Source organism: Polistes dominula, unplaced genomic scaffold (assembly GCF_049000335.1).
Source record: "Polistes dominula isolate Pdom_NZ unplaced genomic scaffold, Pdom_raw_medaka contig_16, whole genome shotgun sequence".
NCBI lineage: Eukaryota > Metazoa > Arthropoda > Insecta > Hymenoptera > Vespidae > Polistes > Polistes dominula.
This window is the reverse complement of record NW_028301040.1, coordinates 5,610,774-5,630,867: the sequence shown is the minus strand read 5'-3', so window position 1 is coordinate 5,630,867 and position 20,094 is coordinate 5,610,774. Positions and strand designations below refer to the sequence as shown.

Genomic DNA, 20,094 nt, shown 5'->3' with positions numbered 1-20,094 from the left:
TTTTTAATACTGCATTAATAATTTCTATAATTATTTAACGTGCATTGGATGAAAAAATAACGCCAAAAAGATGTTGCTATATACATTAATTGGAGGTTACGTTTTGACATCAATGATATTATTTAAATATCCAACATTACTTCATAAAAAGAAGAAAATTAAATTTAATTGTCATCATATCAGTCATAGAGGTGGTATGTTCTATTTACTTATTTAATATCACTTTATATTACTATGAGTTACTTTATATGAATACTTCTTTTAAATATTATTCTAACATATTCCAGGAGCTGGAGAAAATTATGAAAATACCATGGCTGCATTTCGACGGTTAGTTTTAATATTATTTTTTCAGGGTTATGTTTATGAGTGCAATAAATTCTTTATGTCATTCTATTGAATGCATGATTATATAATCGTTGACAATTTTCATTCAACTGTCATCCTTTGTAAAATAATTTAATTAAATAATATATGTATTTACAGAGCAGTGGCTATCGGTACTGAAATGTTAGAATTAGATTGTCATCTTACCAAAGATGGTAAAGTGGTTGTATCGCATGATCAAAATTTATTGCGTAGCACTGGTACCAATAAGAACATCTCAGATTTAAATTACAAAGAATTGCCACCATTGAAACCACGTCTTCCTATTGATTTTGATCCAGGTATTTTGCTTATTCTTCTAAGAATATTAACAGCCTTGAATGAAATTATTTAAAAATAGTAGTTCACAGACATGGAATTTATTGGTTCTGCTAATGAAGATGAAAGACGTTTTCCTTTATTGAGAGAAGTATTCGAGGAATTTCCAACTATTCCTATCAATATTGACATAAAGATAAACAACGATGAACTTATAAAAAGAGTATCTGAATTAATTATTGAATTTCAACGAGAGGAATATACAGTTTGGGGCAATTTTAGTGATGAAATAACACGTAAATGTTACAAAATGGTACATCATTGTTTTAACAATCTTAATATTATTAATTTTATAAAATTATTATTTGTTGATTAACATTTATTAATACTACGTTACAGAATCCAAGTGTAAATCTATTATTTTCTATGCGACGTGTCACAATGCTATTATTTCTCCTATATACTGGATTGTTACCATTTGTACCATTAAAGGAGACACATTTAGAAATATTTTTACCTTCTATTTATTTACGGTAAGTTAATGTTATTTCAAATAAATATATAATACATGTAATACCTCTAGAAAAATACTTTTATGTTCTTAAGACGCAAGAATAGATCAAACCCAACGATCTTTCCATTAGAAAAACTAGTTGTACGCACTATCAATTTACTGTTAATGAGACCATGCTTATTTACACATTTAAGAGCACGTGGAATACATGTGAGTAAAGTTGATCAAATTACATTAACTAAATATTACAAAAAAAAGGAAAATATTAAAAAAAAAATAAAAACACTATAACAGGTATACTTTTGGGTTTTAAACAAAGATGAAGAATTTAAGAAAGCGTTCGATCTTGGAGCAACAGGAGTAATGACAGATTATCCTACAAGATTAAAGTTATTTTTGGATAATTATGCTTTAGAATAATATTTCCTAATTTCTATAATAGGATTATGAAATTGATATATCAACAAATATCTACTTATTCGTATTAGTGCATCAATAATGTATGTTTAATTTTCTATAACAAAAGAAAAGTATTTTGAATTTTAAATTCTATGCACTAATACTAATTTCAAAAATTTAATTATACCTTGAGCAAATGCAACCTGAACGCACTTTAAACCGCACAGCACATTTTAATGCCAAAGTAACAATTTATATAAATTTATAGGACTATTATATAATATGTATTTATTTAAAATTAATATTTCTTGCTATTGCGTATAAGATTAATATAATGCATTTTTTAATGTGTGCTGTAATAATATTTGAGAACAATAAGAATAATTACAAATGTACAGTTTTAGAGTACCAAATTATCAGATAGTATATATAAGTTGCACATTTTAAGTAGTTTATTCTAAATGCTTGGTATACGTTATATAAACAGTATTCACATTTTATTTAAAATTCTTTAACATAAATATTTCTTTTTAACGATATCATCTTCTATAAGTTATGTATAAATATCTAACAGCTAATGTATGATCGTACCTTTAATTATACTTAATAGGTGCTTCTTTTAATACTATCAATATTAATGCGATAGATAAAAATTAAAACAAAAAGTGAGTTTATAAATTGTTTGTCTTTAACATTGATATATAAATTTAAAATTATTGCTCTCTACTATTTTAGATATTTTAAATTTTCTATAAAAGAATTATTTGAGTCACTGTGATGTCTAGTAATATTGCGTTAAACAGTTTATTTTTTATATTATAAATCACTATATCCGAACTCTGTGCTGGTGTATGCCTTAAACAATACGATAAGGGTATTGCCTATGATAATGGAATTTATGAAACCAAATTTTATATGCATAAAAAGTATTATAATGTATTTTATCACATTTGCCTATTATTGTTTATAATAGAAAATGTGAACTCTCTTTATAAATAATTAAGAAAAAAATATGTAATATTATACTGTGTACAAAAATTCGTGTATCTTTGTAATTTACTATTTGTAAATAAAATTTATTTCTTATATCGGTATTATCATATAATAATAAATTTATTTTGTTCTTTTATTTTTTGTACATAAATTATAAGAATTCCAATGGAATCCATTTAGATTTGTACTATTATCTTGAACTGTGACACTTGTGATAGATAAATTCCTGAGGTTCTTTAGTATCAAAACTGTAATCTCTTAATTCTTGATATTTGAATACCTTGCCTTTACAATAACAACACATTGTCGTTGAGGGATGTGAATTGTTAAAATGTTTTTCTATTTCTTTACGGTTTCCAATAAAAGCAATTCTACAAATATCGCAATAGACACGAACCTCACGGAATCTTTCATGAACGGAATCTGTAACCGTTCTAACTCGTTCATTTTTTTTACTATGGTCTCCATTTTTTGGTGTTTCAGACATTTTATCCTTCGTAAAAAATATTTCACATCTATAATTCAATATTATGTTATTTAAATCATCAGCAGCAATGTCTTTTTTCCAATTAATAATTAGAAAATGCTAACCTCAAAAAAAGACGAATTTCGATCTATTAGAAATATATCGTACGTATCTTTTTTGTTATTACACTATTCGTTTTTGGTATAAATTCGATTACTTTCATGTTTATCGATGAAAAACCAATTGATTATTAATTTTATAGTCTTTCGTTCTCGAGAATAAATATGAATTTACACAGCCATACTTATGGTTAGTAGTGTGACTGAATAAAAACATGGAATCCAAGCAAGATGCAAGATTTAGTATCTCTTTTTCTCATTGATGATTCATAATTTTTAGTCATCGTATATTTAATTAAATAATTTAGATAATACAGTAATTAAAAGTAAACACTTGAAATTATCTTATATTTCTACTCTTTTTAGAAAAAGTTATCTTATAATATAAAATATTATTGTACGTCAAACATACATGTGAAAGCATGGCGATCATTTATGATAAATCAATTAATATTATTTTATAATCCTATTTATTACAAAATTACATATATTTCATTGATAATAGAAATATATTTCCAATGAGGAATATATGAATTAATCTTATTGTTCCCTTTTTATTTTTTTGTTTTATATAGGTTTAATCTTAAAGTGTAATCCTATAAGAGAAAACACCAAACACTTTAAGTCTTGTACAAGATAATAGAAACAACGTAGTCCTTCAGGATCTCGTGATTGATTAACATCTAAAAGTGATCCTGTTTTTGAAGTTGTAAATGATATATGCTCGTCTCCGATGACAATTTCTAATTCTTGACGTCCAACTCGATCAGGTTGTGGCCATAACGAGTCATCTTCTTGCATGATTTCCGAATCTTGAATAATGCGTTTTAATTCTTCCATAACGCATTGATGAACATAAGCTTCCTTCCGAATCATAGTGTCATTCTTATAATTGGAATTATTAGCGTACCGCAATTTTCCATCAGGTCTGAATTCAAACTCAAGAAATTCGTGACCAAATTTTCCTTTATGGCCGACGTAATATCGTATATAAAAATCTGTCGACATAATGACGCTTATTTATTTATATTTTCTATTTTAGTTTTAATTAATTCGCCTTAGACGTATATTTTGTTTCACTATTCGGTAAAAACAAACGTATTACTGTATTATGATCAATGTAGCGGTACTAAATACCCGCCATGACAGCAACATGGTTGATACACATCGTAACAAGTATCGACCAATCACGATTATTCGATATATCATTAATTCGATAAAATTCCTAGATACATTTTTACATTTCCTATTGGTTGATTCAATGCAACAAATACAACAGTAAGAAAGATGAAAACCCCTAGAATATCGTCATATGAAATTTAAACAAAAAAAAAAGTAAATTTAAGTGTAACTTAGTATTATCATGTTAGATGGATTAAAAATTTGCCAATAAAAAAGAAGAGAATAGATTTAGATAATTTTATTTTTTTCGTAGTTAAAAATTGTACTTTCACTATCAAGAATGAGATAAATATCGAGCTCACTAAATCGTGCGCGCTACACTCACTGGTCTACAGTGATACTGTCGTATTTCATTTTATTCTTGCATTGACTTGCTTCTTGGCCTTCTTGCCAAACCATTGCCACGGTAGTTCTATTAATGGTGGTTTCTCAATTATCAAGATATTTACAATAGTTTTTCCATAGAAAAACTACTAATAGAACATGGCTGTGGCTACTAGGACACTTTCTAAATTTGCAAGTAAGATTAATTATTTCGATTTAACAATTCTTATTTAAAGATTTTAGAAATTAAAGTTAACTTAAAGATAACCATAGCATCTTTTTGACGTATCGCATTAAATGATTTAATACATGCATTTCCATGTCCTTGCATTCTTTTTCTTTTTTTAAATATTTTTCCTTATGTCATAAATAACTGTAATTTCGAACTAAAAATAATTCTGATTTATGTATTCACGTATTTACCAATATATTACATAAGACAATGCATAATAGAATTTATTTCCCCATAGATAATGGTATTTAAATTGGTTTAATGTCATAAATGTCCAATTTTATACGCCCTTTTCATTGTAATTATATCAAATGTTACTTATAATTAAGCTAAGAGAATAATTCTATTTAAGAAACCCTGAATTTACTTCATCTTCTTAAAACTGTCAATGTTTTTCATCGAGTTTAATTTAAATTGAATAGTAATTAGATTTGCATTTTATTTAATTTATCTTATTGCATTAAAATAGATCTTATTTTCTGTTATTTTCTTACTTTTTAATAGATAAATTGTCAAAGTACCTTTGAACCTTGACCCAAAAGTCTCAATTTTATTATTGTGACTAAGAATAACATTGACTTCAAAATGTTTTTTCCTAAACGCATATTATTAAAGTAATTTATTTCTATAACAAATAATTTTTTTTTATTAAAGTAACTTTAAAAACAAAATTATTTTTTTTAATACTTTTAATATTTATGTTTGTGTCTTATCGATTTTCTAACATGTATATTATTATTATTTCAGTTGGAAGTTGTAAAAGAATATTACAATCTCAAATAAGATTCAAGTACACGGAAACTAGGCAGAATTTAAAAATTGACTCGAATACTAAAGTAATATGTCAAGGATTTACTGGCAAACAAGGTACATTTCATTGCCAGCAAGCTTTAGATTATGGTACAAAAATAGTAGGTGGTGTTAATCCAAAAAAAGCAGGAACAACTCATCTTGGAAAACCTGTATTCAAATGTGTGAAAGATGTTAGTATTATACTTTTATTTCATTTCATATTTTATATAAGGCTCAGTTAATTTCTTTAAAAAACATAAAACTTACCTCTGAAAAAATATATATAGGCAAAAGAGGCAACAGGAGCTACAGCGTCTGTAATTTATGTTCCACCACCGGGTGCTGCTGCAGCTATTATGGAAGCAATGGATGCAGAAATGCCCCTAATTGTTTGTATTACGGAAGGTATTCCCCAACACGACATGGTTAAAGTGAAGCGACGGTTACTTGAGCAAAATAAATCAAGACTAATTGGACCTAATTGTCCTGGTATCATAGCTCCCGAACAAGTATTACAATTTTTAATAATTATTGATAATATAATGATTAAATACCAATTTTTATAATAATAATAATAATAATAATATTTGTTTTAGTGTAAAATTGGAATTATGCCAGGACATATACATCAAAAAGGAAAAATTGGTATTGTTTCTAGATCAGGAACATTAACGTATGAAGCTGTAAATCAGACAACTATTGTAAGTTAGTAATTAATTATTATAAATCTTATTAATATGCAAAAACATAAAAAAAAAGTATAACAGAAGTTTTTTTTTTTTAAGACTGGTCTTGGACAAACCCTATGCATTGGAATTGGTGGAGATCCATTTAATGGTACAGATTTCATAGATTGTTTGGAAGTCTTCCTTAAAGATCCAAATTGTGAAGGAATTATCATGATTGGTGAAATTGGTGGAAGTGCAGAAGAACTAGCAGCGGAATACCTTATTGAAAATAATACTGTTGGTTGCTGTAAAACATTATTGGTACCCAAATCCTGATCCACACCCTCCTACTTTACAAGATATATGTTACATATATTAACTCCAATTTGTTTAATAATCTAATATTCCTCTCCCTAGCTCTCCTCATTAAAGCCTTCTGTTTATTCATTCATACTTTGTTCTCTTCCTCTCTCTTTTTTCTATGCATATAAATATAATTCTCTTTGGCTATCTTATAAAAAAATTAAATATTGTTTTCATTGTAAATTCTAGGGTTCTAAAGCGAAACCAGTAGTTTCGTTTATTGCTGGTCTTACTGCTCCTCCAGGTAGACGAATGGGTCACGCAGGAGCTATTATTTCAGGAGGAAAAGGAGGTGCACAAGATAAAATCAATGCCCTTGAAAAAGTGAGAAAATTTTATATTTAAATTGAGAAAAAAAATGTTGTTAATAATTATTTTTGTTTAATGAAATATTTAATTTTCAGGCTGGAGTAATAGTAACAAGGAGTCCTGCACAAATGGGTAATGAACTATTAAAAGAAATGACCCGTCTTGGTCTGGTCTGTAATTAAAATATATTTCCTTGGCTCAATGTAGTTCATTTCTGCATATTCGTGTATCTTTATGAAATAAATTGAAAATGTAATAGCTGTTGTGATTGAGAAACACAACGGTTTTAAAGATCTAAATATAAAACAAAAGTTGCTTATCCTAAAGCCGATAACGCATTGTTTCATAAAAATTCGATGATATTTATCTAACATATTATGTGTAAAATAATGGTAAAGTAAAAGTTATAGCTAATATTTGTTAACGATTTAAGTTTATTTAAATACTAGAGTGCTTTATCAAGAAACACTATAAATGGACAACTTTAGTGTTTAAGTAACTAATCAGAAATTAATTCAATGATATGTCGATTTAACAAAAATTTTAAAAAGTTGACTGCCACATTTTTTATCATTTATTCTTACATGAAATAAGAAAGTTGTCTTTATATCTAAATAAACATTTTAAGCCACGCTTGTTTGTTAAGTATATTATTTTTTATATTGTTATTAAATATAGAGTTTATCTATTCTATATTATCTATATGTACTTCAACATAAATATAATATATGGTTCTCACATTCTCACTGTACCTAAACTACTATTCTCCTTGCATTCTTATATAGCTTTGTAATCATTTTTAATGTTTTCCTGATAATGTTAATTTATTACATTAATATAATTTACGAAAAAAAAGAGTTTAAGATATTGATTAATATAATTTATCAATTCAATATGTTTTATAAATAGAAACATACTTTATTTTATCTAAAACCCATGATACGGTCTAAATGATTAACAATATTTTTACTTCCATCTGACATAAATGGTTTTAACTTATTTAACTCCATTGTTTGAATAGTATTTAATAAAGTATCGCAAGTGCAATAAAATAAATACTTATCTTCATATAATTGTTGAGCTAATTCTAATTGATGATTGTCCATAAGTAACTCATTAGTAACTACAATTAAATGTTTTTTAGCTTCCAAGGCTTCTAAAATACTTCCTGCTCCTGCATGACTTATTACTAAATCAGTTGCCTGTATATAATTCTCGATAGATGAACTTAATTGGAAATATTCAATATGTTTGATACCATATCGAGGTGTACAATCAGGTTTTAAAGAACTTTTACCTATTTGTAAAGATAAATAATTATAACCTCTCAAATTTAATGCCTAAAATTAAACAAAAATTATTAATATTTTATTATTTCTTTATAATATAATTAAGAATATATAAAAAAAAACAATGTATACCTGAAGCACTACAGGAGTTAATATTGTTGAAATCAAATTATCAAAACTTGTAGTACCAACTGTTACAAAAACTTTTCTTTCTGACATTTCTTTACTAGAAATTATGACTTTATATAATAGTTATTAAATTGTTAATAAACCATTGTTATTTAATAATTAATAATTAATTTTTTATATAAAAAAACAAGATATTAATATCGAATATTTCAAAAATAAAATTCATCATCCTTTATTTCCTACTTTTTTCTGCAACCATTATCTCTTGATTATGACTATCATATTGACTCTTCTGCGCATGTCTTAAACTACCCCCACCATTTCTTCTTTGAATCGCTTTATAATCGCGTTGCACTTTGAATTTTACGATGATTAATATAAATTCTTTTTAGATATTTCACAGAGATGATGTTATATATTTTTAGATATTACCAATTAATTTACGTATGATTTTATTTAATGATTAAAATCCATGAAAAATAATTCTTTCAGAGTTGCGAATAATTTAAAGATAGTGATTGCATTCTATAAGAAAAAATGCATATGTAATGATAGATAATCGACGTAAATTAATGTAAAATCAATTTAAATAATTCTTTTGTCGATATCATAATTATAGTTTTATTGATGAATTTATACAGAATTAAAGGAAAAATAAGGGGATTTAAAGAAAATTAAATAAAAGTTTAATTTTTATATTAATTATTCCAAATATATATATACATATATATGTATATATATATATATATATATATTTTTTTTACGCGAATATATTAAATTTAAACAAAAATAAGCAAAATAACATTTTAAATAAATCAGGGAAATCTAAATAATTCTAAAAATTATCAACTGAAAAATAAAATGAGATAATAACACCTTCTGTGACTTTATTATTGTTTTATCGTATCATGCAAAAGTGTTCGAAATTAATTTTCTCTAATTTTCATTTGGTATTTTTATCAACAATCACGTCTACTATAAGAATGGTTGAGGTTGATTTATATACAATCTTTAAATCGTAATTAATATAGATGTAATAGTAAAGCCATGTACAAATTGTAAAGATCACTTCCAAACCTCGCAACAGAGTATAAATTACTGAAACGAAAATAGATATTATTATTGTTGTTGATGTTGTTGTTGTTAATAATTCGATACCGGGGTAAGTGGGCTCGTAGTCGGCAGTAATTAAGATTTTTTTCTTACTTTTCTTTTCTGATGAAGTTAATTAACAACACAGCAGGAAGTGTATGTATGTACATAAAGTACAAACGTAGTAAAAGTGTGTGTACGTATGTTTATGTGTGGGTGTATACCATTTACCATTGCTAAAAATTGTTTAGCCCACTGTGCGATCGGACCCTTTTCTCAAAAAGCGCATTTCAATAATGATACAGCTAATCGTTTAAGAAAAAACAAGATGAACACAGTTTCACAGTCACTCACTGAATTAATGGCTAAGGTTTTTTTTTTTTTGTATTTATAGCGTACCAAAGGCCGTTAATTCGATTGGTTCACAAACTTCTTATTAAATTTTTGTTGTTCCTTTTTTCCGTTTTTTTTGGTTATGTTTCTTTAATAAATTCCTTATAGATTAGGCTTCACTAAACATGCCCGATGCTACGTTTACAAATACTTCGAATGCCCTGATATACGTAATTAAAACATAAAGAGAAAACGCGGTAGAGTGTATTATTTTTGCATTCTCTACTTGTCTGTCTACCCATCTGTTCGTCCGTTTGTCTCTCCTTCTCTTTATTTTAATGTCAACTTCAATTATATCATAAAGAAGCTTGTAACGAAGAATCACGTATAAAATCAAAACTGAAGAAAATAAATGTACAAGTTGATAAATTTAAAAAATAATTGAAAAAATAAGCTAAATCATTTTTTAATCAAAATTGAGCATTACGCGTGACAGGTTAGTAGTCTTTCCTCGTATACGATCCTTATAAATTTGTTATTGTATTTTGCATGAATGATTCATATTAACATATAGATACAGTGTGATCTCTAAAGCATTGTTCATGATCGTGATTAAACACAAAGGATGTTTTCGAAATACATAAATATAATATAGTCGCTGTTACAATCCGTTATGTTAGTGTCGTATTATACTAATATAGCAATAATATTATAATAATAATACATTTAGTCTAACTGGTACCTTAAAGACGAAAATGATCTGCTCGCCTACTTTACTTATGTTTGTTTGTTGGCTTTATTACTTTCCTTTTTTCTTTTTTTGTTTGTTTGTTAAGAAATATTGATTGATGGTTCGTTTCAAATAGCGACGTAACATTTGGAATCTGTAACGCTTTTTCTTCTCTTAAGATTCTTACAGTGCTCTAAAAAGTTTTACAACTTTGCATTGCATATTATGTAAGTTTCTTCCGTATTATATTTTTTTTTTGGTTTTTTGCATTTTTTTTTATTTTGTTTTCGTTTAATATTATTATTATTATTATTATTTTTAATATTTCTTATTAATTTTTTTCCCCCAATTTCGTTCGTTCTGTTTTATCATCGACATGAAGAGCAAATACGTATAAAAAAAAGTAGAATGTATACATATAATAGTAATATGATACTAATATTAACAGTAATGGCCACTACAATGAAACAGTTACGTTATTTTCGCTTTTTTTCTTTTTTGAATGTAAATAGTTGACATGACAATCTTTCACTCGCTCAAACTTGAAGCATATTTTCATTATAGTTTAAAGAAGTCCTGTACCATGAAAGATTTGTTATTCAGTGGCTTTGATGTGAACATGTTTGTAGATTTGATTATTATGTAAAAGAATTAAAGGTAAAAGATGTTATTATATTATGGTCTTCACTGGGGGCCTCCAGTATTACAACTAGCTTTATTGCAGCTAGCTTTGCAATTCCATAATTTCACCCACTTTTTGGGCCCATCTGACATTACATTTTAAAGAAGCCTACATCTTCCCTTCTTCTTCTTCTTAACCTGAAATATATCATATTAATTACATAATGTAATAAATAGAATGAAACACCTAAGAAAAATAACATTGTAGCAATTAATAGTAAATAAATTAAACAAGTTTTTATACTGTACAAAAATATCTAACATTCTTATAAATGCTTGTATAAGAAATAATATTTAAAATGAGCTCACTTGAAGTGCAGCTCGAGTTGCTGTCTCGAAAACTTCCCTGACTCCTTCCTTGCTCTTGGCAGAACATTCAAGGTATGCAAAGGCATTGATTTTTTCAGCCATGGATCTTCCTTCTTCTGGCTTGACTGGTTCTTGCTTCATTTTTCCAAGCTCTTTGATGGTATTGGGATCATTGCGCAAGTCTTTTTTATTTCCCACAAGAATAATGGGCACATTTGGGCAGAAATGTTTCACCTCTGGTGTCCATTTCTCAGGAATGTTTTCCAGGGAATCAGGACTATCAATGGAGAAACACATCAAAATAACATCTGTGTCTGGATATGATAACGGACGTAATCTATCATAATCTTCTTGCCCAGCTGTGTCCCAAAGAGCCAGTTCAACCTGTACACATATAGATACACATATTGTAATTACAGTTTTATAAATTAGAAGTTATCGATAATATTATATAATAAATTATTTGAATTATGTTAAGACAACATACCTGCTTACCATCCACTTCGATATCAGCAACATAATTCTCAAAAACAGTGGGTACATATACTTCGGGGAATTGATCCTTGCTGAATACTATGAGTAAACATGTTTTACCACAAGCACCATCCCCCACGATAACTAACTTCTTCCTAATGGCTGCCATGAATCCTAAAATAAAGATACACGTTTATTCGAAAAGTATTAATATAAATATATTAAGACCTTTTTTAAGGACTACTTTATTTTTGTACAAAAACAGTGTCGAAATTTGTAAATTTGCGTAACAATTTGAATTATGCAAAAAGCAAGATAGAATAAATCGTTATAAGTTAGTAACAATCTTGCAAAGTGTTTGTCCATTCATATACGTGATTAAAAATAATATAGGCACAGACTTTTGTTTCAAATTTTCAATAAACATGATTTTTTTTATTCTTAAAAAACAATAGTTTGAAAATATATAGTTAATTTATTTTATAATTACATAATTTACTGTTTAAATAATTTCAAAGTTTGCGCCTTCGTATAAAATAAAAAGCTACACAATTAAAAAGTTATATAATTATTTCATATTACTTTTGTCTTATTACTGGTAATATATAATACAACAATATATATATGTGTGTGTGTGTATGTACAAAGCTTGATGAACATAATAATAATAATAATATTAATAATAATAATAATAACAATAATAATAATAAAAATTTATGATGTTTTATGCAGAATATAGACCATTTTATTCTAAAATTTTAAAAATATATTTCTAGTTATACCATTATAAGCTTTTTGATCTTTTAATTATAATAATTATAAAAAACATTCTACATAAAACTATTTAATTTTACTTTATTGACATAAATATATATATATATATATATATATATTTACATGTATTTCTAAACTAGACATACGCACATTTAAAGCAACAATGTGCAAAAAACTTAGAGCGGTGTGTTCCACAATTTATTAGTTATAAACAATCCTATGCTTAATCGATAACTTACCTATGCGCTACTGATTTGTAATTTTGTATATTACATTTCATAATAATATAGTACAATAATGCACTACATATAAGTTTCAATATTTATACATAAATTACAATTGTATTAAAATTGACTAGTATGCATACATATATAGATGTTTTTCACTTGTACATAAAAATTTCTGATTATTTAGTGTTTAGATATGGATATGTAAAACTATAAAATCAACAAACAGATTGCTGACCATTGCAAATATGCACCGATATGCATAAAACATTTCTTAATTGATTAAATAAATCAATTGTTGACATATGCATACATACACATCTCAAAATATCCAATATTTTAATTGAAACTATTTTATATAATTATAGAAATTGATAAATATCATTATCATGTAAATTCTATAATTGTTCTTTGATCAAATAAATAACAGAAGTTTCTTTTCAAGCGAAAAAGAAAAAGAAAATATCAAATTAGCAATCTTCTATTATAAACAGAAATATATAATAAAAGCAGAAATATATCTACCAACATGCAGCATGAATGTGTTGTAAAGTACATAACATAGATCAATATAAAAAAAACAATGCAAAAATTATAGAAACGTAAGAATCGCTAAAGAAATGGGAAATTAATATTTCATTATATTTTTTGTTTATGATAATTTAAAAAGAAAACAAAAAACAAGAAAAAAATGTAAGCAATTACTAAAAACATATGTGTAGATCAGCACATTTGCAATAATGTTAAAATGTAAACGAAAATAATATAAAATAAAAATGGACAAGATTAAAAAAGCAATTTCGAGGATAGAGTTAGGAAAAGTCAGGGTAAACTTTTGAACTTGCGTAACTTGACATTACTGATCTCTTTTGAAACTGTTATAATAAACAGTGACTAGAGTTCAAACCTCGTAGTTTGAATTCACTATCTATTTATAATTAAATTGTATATATTAAATGAATTACAAAACTATCCTGAATGTCTAATATGTAATACTATCATTGGACCTTTTCGATACTTTGCATTTAAAAGATATTCGACTAATAATCATTTCTAACTTTGTTTACTGCAAGCTACTTACATAATGGTTGTAGTAAAGATTCCCTATAGATTCCATATTTAATCTCATATCTACTTGAATGCTATTCGAAAAGCAACCTACGAGGGTTGAAGCTTTAGAGGATATTGACTGGGTCGTACCTGATCCAGGGTACCCCGTATCGTCTGGACCGAGGCATCGGCCCGCATTGCATCCCATGTTTTTAGTCTTTCTTTCAGCGTCTCTGTTTTAAGTGGACATTTTATATGTTAGAATGAGTAGGAAGCTGTGAGACTAACTCAAATTCCACACAACAAAAATTGTCTGTGTATACTTCTGTGTAAATAATATGTGTTTTACTTTTCTTTATACTTCTTTTTTTGTTTATATAATATATTTATATTTTCTTCACAATAATAATAATAATAATAATAATAATAATAATAATAATAATAATAATAATAATAAAAATGATGTGTAAATATTATTATGAGAAAATGCACTGCTCGATATTTAAATCGTGCAATCAACATTCTTAACTCTTTCCTTCCAATGTCACATATATATATTTATATAAATTAATTTCATAGGATTTCAAAAGAAACTAATTAAAAATAGTTGATAATATTGTATAGTAAATTTTGTTACATATAACAGATTATATAATCACATAAGGTAGAGTCTTTGTTGAGATCAATGTATATGACTTAGAAATATGATCATTTTAAGTTAAACGATTGTATTTTTTACATTTCTAACTATGGCTTATTTCCTAGAATATGATATGTGTAAAATGTGTATAAAAAGACAATACCTTATGATTTAAATAATATGACATTCTTATAGATTACATGCAAATAAACAAAAGATATTATCTGTTAAACATGCATTAGGACAGAACATACTCATTGGAAAAAAACAATTTGAAAAGCGTACCTAAGTTAAAGAAGACTTTCATACTGCATATATTATATGTTACAAACTTATTAAACGTTACAATATCGATCATGTATATTATGAATGATCCTAATGATAATGATTTATAATATATAGATTTTGTTCAACAGATATTTAGATAATAAAACACATTTGCTTTATATACATATGCATTGCATAAATTATTAATTGTAATACTTAAAATAATTCTACAGGAATTATTCATTACTTCTCATTAGACATTACTATATCTGCAAATATGTAGGGTGCCTTATCGTTGTATGCTTTACTTATAAAAAAAAAAAACGAATAAAAAAATACGAAATAAAATGAAGAACATTAAAAAGTTAATAAATTTGATAGCGTACAATTTTAAAGAATACAATAAAATACTTTTATAATATATTTTACCAAAGCTAAACGAAATAAAAAGAAAAATGTATTTAATACGTGACTGCATGAGAAGAATTTTAATTGACCTTGTCTTTTGCGTACACAAGATAAGTATATTATATGTACGTATATATGTATATGAATTTAAAAAATCTATTTTTATTTTCTTCCATCCATCACATAAAAAAGAGTATGCAGGAAACACCTTTCGTAATAAATATCTTAATTTTAGTGTTAAAATGTTATACGTCAACATGAAATATAAACTTATAGATTTGTATGCATTCTTATAATGGATGATGATTTTTACAATTAATTTAGTTAAAGCTTATAGTGTGATGCAATAGCCATACCATTAAATAGAAATAAATACTATTCTATGACTTCTGCAGATCATCAAAAGATCAGACTACCAATAAGGTATTCGTATTGATATTGAACGATAAGAAGATATATTACTTGACAAAAGGAAATCTGACTTGATTTGTACAATATATATATATATATAACACAATTGTATTTAAAACATTAGAAGTTATGCAAAACTGCACAATACAGATACCTTGGAAGAAGAATTTAAATGATCATATCAAATAATATTACTTTATGTTCATTATCGTATAAGCAACAGAATATAAATCAATAACAAATTTCAATAATGAGCAGGGTAGAAGAACATTATATATTATTTGCAAAAAGTAAAAAAAATAAATAATAAAAAAAAATATAAAAAAACCAAAAAAATTAAATCACCATGTAAATTGAACGTATGCAATGGAATGATGAATTCGTAGAAATAACGTTTCTAGATATGATTAGTCAGTATAATTGAAAAACAAAAAAAAAAGCACAGGGGGTTTTCCACGGTACGGTTTGAGATCACGACGTAATATTTCAAATGTACGTCAAAGTATATACCGACCTTTTTATTATAGCGAAATGCTGCCTTTGACTTGAGGAACAAAACAAATTAGCAAAAAGTTATTATTAAATTAGATAAAGGTAAAAAGTCAATTGTAATCTTTGACGAGTAGCAGCTAATCGTAGTAGAGATATGATTATAGGAAAAAAATCTTAGTCCACTCATCGAATGGAAGATGTGCATCGCTGCTCGGTGAGAGTTAGGACGAAAGATAGAGGGGAAGAGTGAAGGGGAAGCCGGACGTGAGGGCGCTGCGTGTGTGTGAGAGTGCGAGGAAAGGCGAGGTGGGTCGGAATGGAATGGGAATGAAATAGAGTGGTGGACTGATGGAGTGGAGTGGGGTAGGGTGGGGCATGGTACGACAGGGCAGGCAGGATAAGATAGCGATGCAGGGGTCTTTGAAGGCCCCGAGGTTAGGAAGGAGAATTCATTCAATGAAAAAATTCACTAATAATCATCTATATCGGTTGGAAAGAGAAATCTTTTTTCTTCGACATAACCAAAGAATGTCAGTTCGAAAATGTGACGTGACGTGACGTGCATGACGTGACGTGCGCTTGAATGCTGCTGCTGCTGGTCGTATTTATAAAGTTAACCAATCAAAATTAAAAGAAAATAAAATAAAAGAAATTTGCTTTTATTATCGAGCTTAGACTCGCCGTCATGAAGTTAATTTGTAACGCATGGCACTCCCTTAGATTTTTCTTTCTTTCTTTTTCTCGGTCTTTTTTCTTTCTTTCTCTCTCTCTCTCTCTCTCTCTCTCGCATACACACACACACACACACACACACACACACACACACATACACACTCTCTCTCTTTCTCCCTAGGCATCCGTAGGTGAAGTTTTTTTTCTCTTTCTCTCATCTCATTTTAAAAGCACAGACTTATAACCCCGAACTCATATTAATTCATGGACAACACGGTGCGAGGACGCGAGCACAATAACACAACAAACACACTCTCGCATTACTACGATCGAGACACATTATTAAAGATAAATAATTACGCATTTACCTGAAATCTTAAGCGACAGAAAGTCAAGAAAATGGCTGCCCTCACTGGCCACACCTCAATCTGTGAGTAGCGCGGCGATCGACACGATGGAGGGGAGAAAGGAACCAGGAACGAATGTCTATCCTTGGGTGCCCACCACTTCCTGTAATCGGACGTTTGTTGATTTTCTTTTTCTCTTTTTCTTTCTTTCTCTTTTGTTACGTGACAAGCTCCTATCACTCGTCCTGCATCCGTTTCTAATAATAATTATTATAATTATTATATACGATTATTATTTTACAATTTCACCTAATTAATAAAAAATGAGGTTAAGTGTGTCAACTTATTTACATGCACGCAATTTTTATACTTTCATAAAAACTTTTTAATAAATTCTAAAATAATTTCTCTAACCAAGTTCTCATTTTTCTTTGTTAATATATATATATATATATATACTATTATTATTTATATTTGTTATAATACTTTTTAGAACTATATATAATACATATACTTATAAAAGTAATATCTTTATTTTCAAATATTAATGTTAGAATATTGACTTTTGATCATTCATTACTTTTTTATTAAAAATTACGACAAACCATCTATGCAAATTCAAACCTTTTAATTTTAAACATGATTAAATGGTTATAATAATGTATTACATTATACTTGCTATTTAAGAAGTTTTACAATGTTTTAAAAACATTTGTAACAATCCCAAGTCGTCACAATAGGTTAACTGTAATAGAAAATAATACATAATACAAAATTATCTGTAATAATAATTGCAGATGTGATTAGTATATATTATTCTAACCTTTAATCAACCAAATAAAGTAATAGTATTATTCTAACCTTTGTTCAACCAAATAAAATGAAATTCTTACATTAAACAAAAACTAAATACTCACAATTCACATGAATGATAACAACAGAACACTAAATAATAAGACAATTGAAACTATTAAAACAAAAGAAAAAAAGAAAAACTTTAGATAAATTTCTTGTATAATAAAATTGAACGCGATGACAGAAGAAACACTGGTTCTAAATTTATTATGACACCTCACTTCGTATAACGATTTACTTCATAACCAAAAAAAGTATAAACTACAATGTAAACACGACTGAATATATTAGGTATAAAATGTTAATAAAATAAGTAATATTTAAACAATTATAACATTGCTTAAATTTTAATAAATCATATTAAAATAACATATATAAACTATATATTGTTTAAATAAATGAAAAATAATCGAAAGTATATATTATTTTATCATAACAGCACGGAATGAACGTACCGACGATGTTTACTTCTCGAAATACAAAAGAAGACTGATAGTTATCACAAATTGAGAAAACAAACGGCAAATACATTATATTAGGAAATTCTATTATTATACAAAATCTTTTTCTTTCTACAAGTTTTTATATGAATGAATGAATTGTATAAATTTGTATTAATTAATATTTTCTTTGTAGGGATTCTATGTGAATTATTATGTAAATAGAATGCAGCTGTTGTGTCAAGAAATAATCAAAATTATGAATTGTAAAATGGTAAATGTAATATACTGATATTTGTAAAAAGTGAATATTATATTACTCTTAAGAAATATTTCTTCATAACCTTAATTTAATGATTTTTTTCAACAGTGATGTTAAATTGTTTGACTGGAAGTGTCTACTCGTTACTTTCAACAATGATAAGAAGAATTCAACCATACCACAACTATGAAAATTTTTTGGAGACACTGCACTTATTATACTTACACTGGGAAAAAAACAGATGTAGTAGTATTCTATCAATAGAAATGCACAAGTAATGCATCTTTGTTTTTTTTAAATTGAGAAAACAAGTGCAAACACATTGTAATATGCAGTTCTTAACATGTACTAAATTTATTATTGTATATCTTACTGGGAGTTTGAAAACATTCCTGAGAATCGACTGAGACCAGAAAAATTTATATATCTATATGAATTCATGTCTATTTTGTAGAAATTTCCTGTGAATTATTATGCAAATAGAATGCAACTGCAGTGAGAAAAAATAATCTAGACAATAACATGTTTAGAAGTAAAAATTATTATTAAGTATTATAATACTATTAAGATTCCTTTTTTTTTATTATATAAAAATGATTTACAATGTATTAATTTTTAATAATTTAACAAAAGTAAATTATATTTATCGACTGGTAAAATATGTGCCGCCATCTAACAGTACTAGCTATTACTTCATTTTATCGTCTGGTTGACTATGTGCCGCCATCTAGTGTTACTAGCTATTACTTCATCTTACTGCTTGATAGACTATGTGCCGCCATCTAGCGGTACTAGCTATTATTAATAAGCATTGACTGAACTTTTCGTAGACTCATGCATTGACTAATTTCTTCGTAGTTCATTGATTCTCTAAAATCAAAAAAAATTTTTTCGTGCATTCGATCATTGACTGAACTTTTCGTAGACTCGTGCATTGATTAATTTCTTCGTAGCTCATTGATTCTCGAAAATTGAAAAATTTTTTTTCGTGCATTCGATCATTGACTGAACTTTTCGTAGACTCGTGTATTGACTAATTTCTTCGTAGCTCTTTGATTCTTGTAAATTGAAAAAATTTTTTTGATACATTCGAGCATTGACTAAACTTTTCGTAGACTTATGCATTGACAGAATGTTGTTCTTACTTCTCATGGATTACTACAAGTATTGCAAAATTCAAAAAAAATCAGAAGTGGGGACAATTAC

General features: G+C 27.0%; 6 protein-coding genes and 1 long non-coding RNA gene across 11 annotated transcripts; 3 read left to right on the top strand and 4 right to left on the bottom strand.

The window, feature by feature from the left end:
- The first annotated feature begins 56 nt into the window (after positions 1-56).
- On the top strand, positions 57-2,644 carry LOC107066254 (lysophospholipase D GDPD1). Of its 2 annotated transcripts, none has more exons than XM_089174861.1 (7): positions 57-191; positions 288-330; positions 487-668; positions 738-958; positions 1,045-1,178; positions 1,252-1,369; positions 1,454-2,644. In XM_089174861.1, exons 1-7 carry the CDS (start codon positions 71-73, stop codon positions 1,577-1,579), a joined length of 945 nt encoding a protein of 314 aa, XP_089030987.1. In that variant the 5' UTR covers positions 57-70; the 3' UTR covers positions 1,580-2,644. The 2 variants fall into 2 exon arrangements, with proteins under 2 accessions (XP_089030987.1, XP_015176209.1); XM_015320723.2 differs by having other exon boundaries at positions 60-194.
- Positions 2,645-2,652: 8 nt separating this feature from the next.
- On the bottom strand, positions 2,653-3,440 carry LOC149031815 (uncharacterized). The gene is made up of 2 exons (XM_089174863.1): positions 3,143-3,440; positions 2,653-3,066 (listed from the first exon to the last, which is right to left on the bottom strand). The coding sequence occupies exon 2, from the start codon at positions 3,036-3,038 to the stop codon at positions 2,742-2,744; it is 297 nt and encodes a 98-aa protein (XP_089030989.1). The 5' UTR covers positions 3,039-3,066; positions 3,143-3,440; the 3' UTR covers positions 2,653-2,741.
- A 147-nt stretch (positions 3,441-3,587) lies between these two features.
- Positions 3,588-4,316, bottom strand: mago (mago, exon junction complex subunit). Its single transcript, XM_015320732.2, has one exon. The coding sequence runs from the start codon at positions 4,142-4,144 to the stop codon at positions 3,704-3,706; it is 441 nt and encodes a 146-aa protein (XP_015176218.1). The 5' UTR covers positions 4,145-4,316; the 3' UTR covers positions 3,588-3,703.
- A 155-nt stretch (positions 4,317-4,471) lies between these two features.
- Positions 4,472-7,332, top strand: Scsalpha1 (Succinyl-coenzyme A synthetase alpha subunit 1). Its single transcript, XM_015320731.2, has 7 exons — positions 4,472-4,838; positions 5,622-5,857; positions 5,954-6,175; positions 6,263-6,367; positions 6,452-6,631; positions 6,887-7,021; positions 7,102-7,332. Exons 1-7 carry the CDS (start codon positions 4,802-4,804, stop codon positions 7,186-7,188), a joined length of 1,002 nt encoding a protein of 333 aa, XP_015176217.1. The 5' UTR covers positions 4,472-4,801; the 3' UTR covers positions 7,189-7,332.
- A 567-nt stretch (positions 7,333-7,899) lies between these two features.
- Positions 7,900-9,136, bottom strand: Alg13 (Alg13 UDP-N-acetylglucosaminyltransferase subunit). The gene is made up of 2 exons (XM_015320499.2): positions 8,428-9,136; positions 7,900-8,346 (listed from the first exon to the last, which is right to left on the bottom strand). The coding sequence occupies exons 1-2, from the start codon at positions 8,512-8,514 to the stop codon at positions 7,930-7,932; spliced, it is 504 nt and encodes a 167-aa protein (XP_015175985.1). The 5' UTR covers positions 8,515-9,136; the 3' UTR covers positions 7,900-7,929.
- Positions 9,137-10,369: 1,233 nt separating this feature from the next.
- On the bottom strand, positions 10,370-17,494 carry Rho1 (ras-like GTP-binding protein Rho1). Of its 4 annotated transcripts, XM_015320686.2 has the most exons (6): positions 17,353-17,492; positions 16,335-16,364; positions 14,245-14,327; positions 12,057-12,217; positions 11,570-11,953; positions 10,370-11,398 (listed from the first exon to the last, which is right to left on the bottom strand). In XM_015320686.2, exons 3-6 carry the CDS (start codon positions 14,300-14,302, stop codon positions 11,360-11,362), a joined length of 642 nt encoding a protein of 213 aa, XP_015176172.1. In that variant the 5' UTR covers positions 14,303-14,327; positions 16,335-16,364; positions 17,353-17,492; the 3' UTR covers positions 10,370-11,359. The 4 variants fall into 4 exon arrangements, with proteins under 4 accessions (XP_015176172.1, XP_015176171.1, XP_089030988.1 ...); XM_015320685.2 differs by lacking the exon at positions 16,335-16,364 and having other exon boundaries at positions 17,353-17,494; XM_089174862.1 differs by lacking the exon at positions 14,245-14,327.
- A 26-nt stretch (positions 17,495-17,520) lies between these two features.
- Positions 17,521-19,170, top strand: LOC107066238 (uncharacterized). The gene is made up of 3 exons (XR_016177380.1): positions 17,521-17,659; positions 18,823-18,900; positions 18,997-19,170. It is a non-coding gene; the product is annotated as an uncharacterized LOC107066238 (long non-coding RNA).
- The last annotated feature ends 924 nt before the right edge of the window (positions 19,171-20,094 follow it).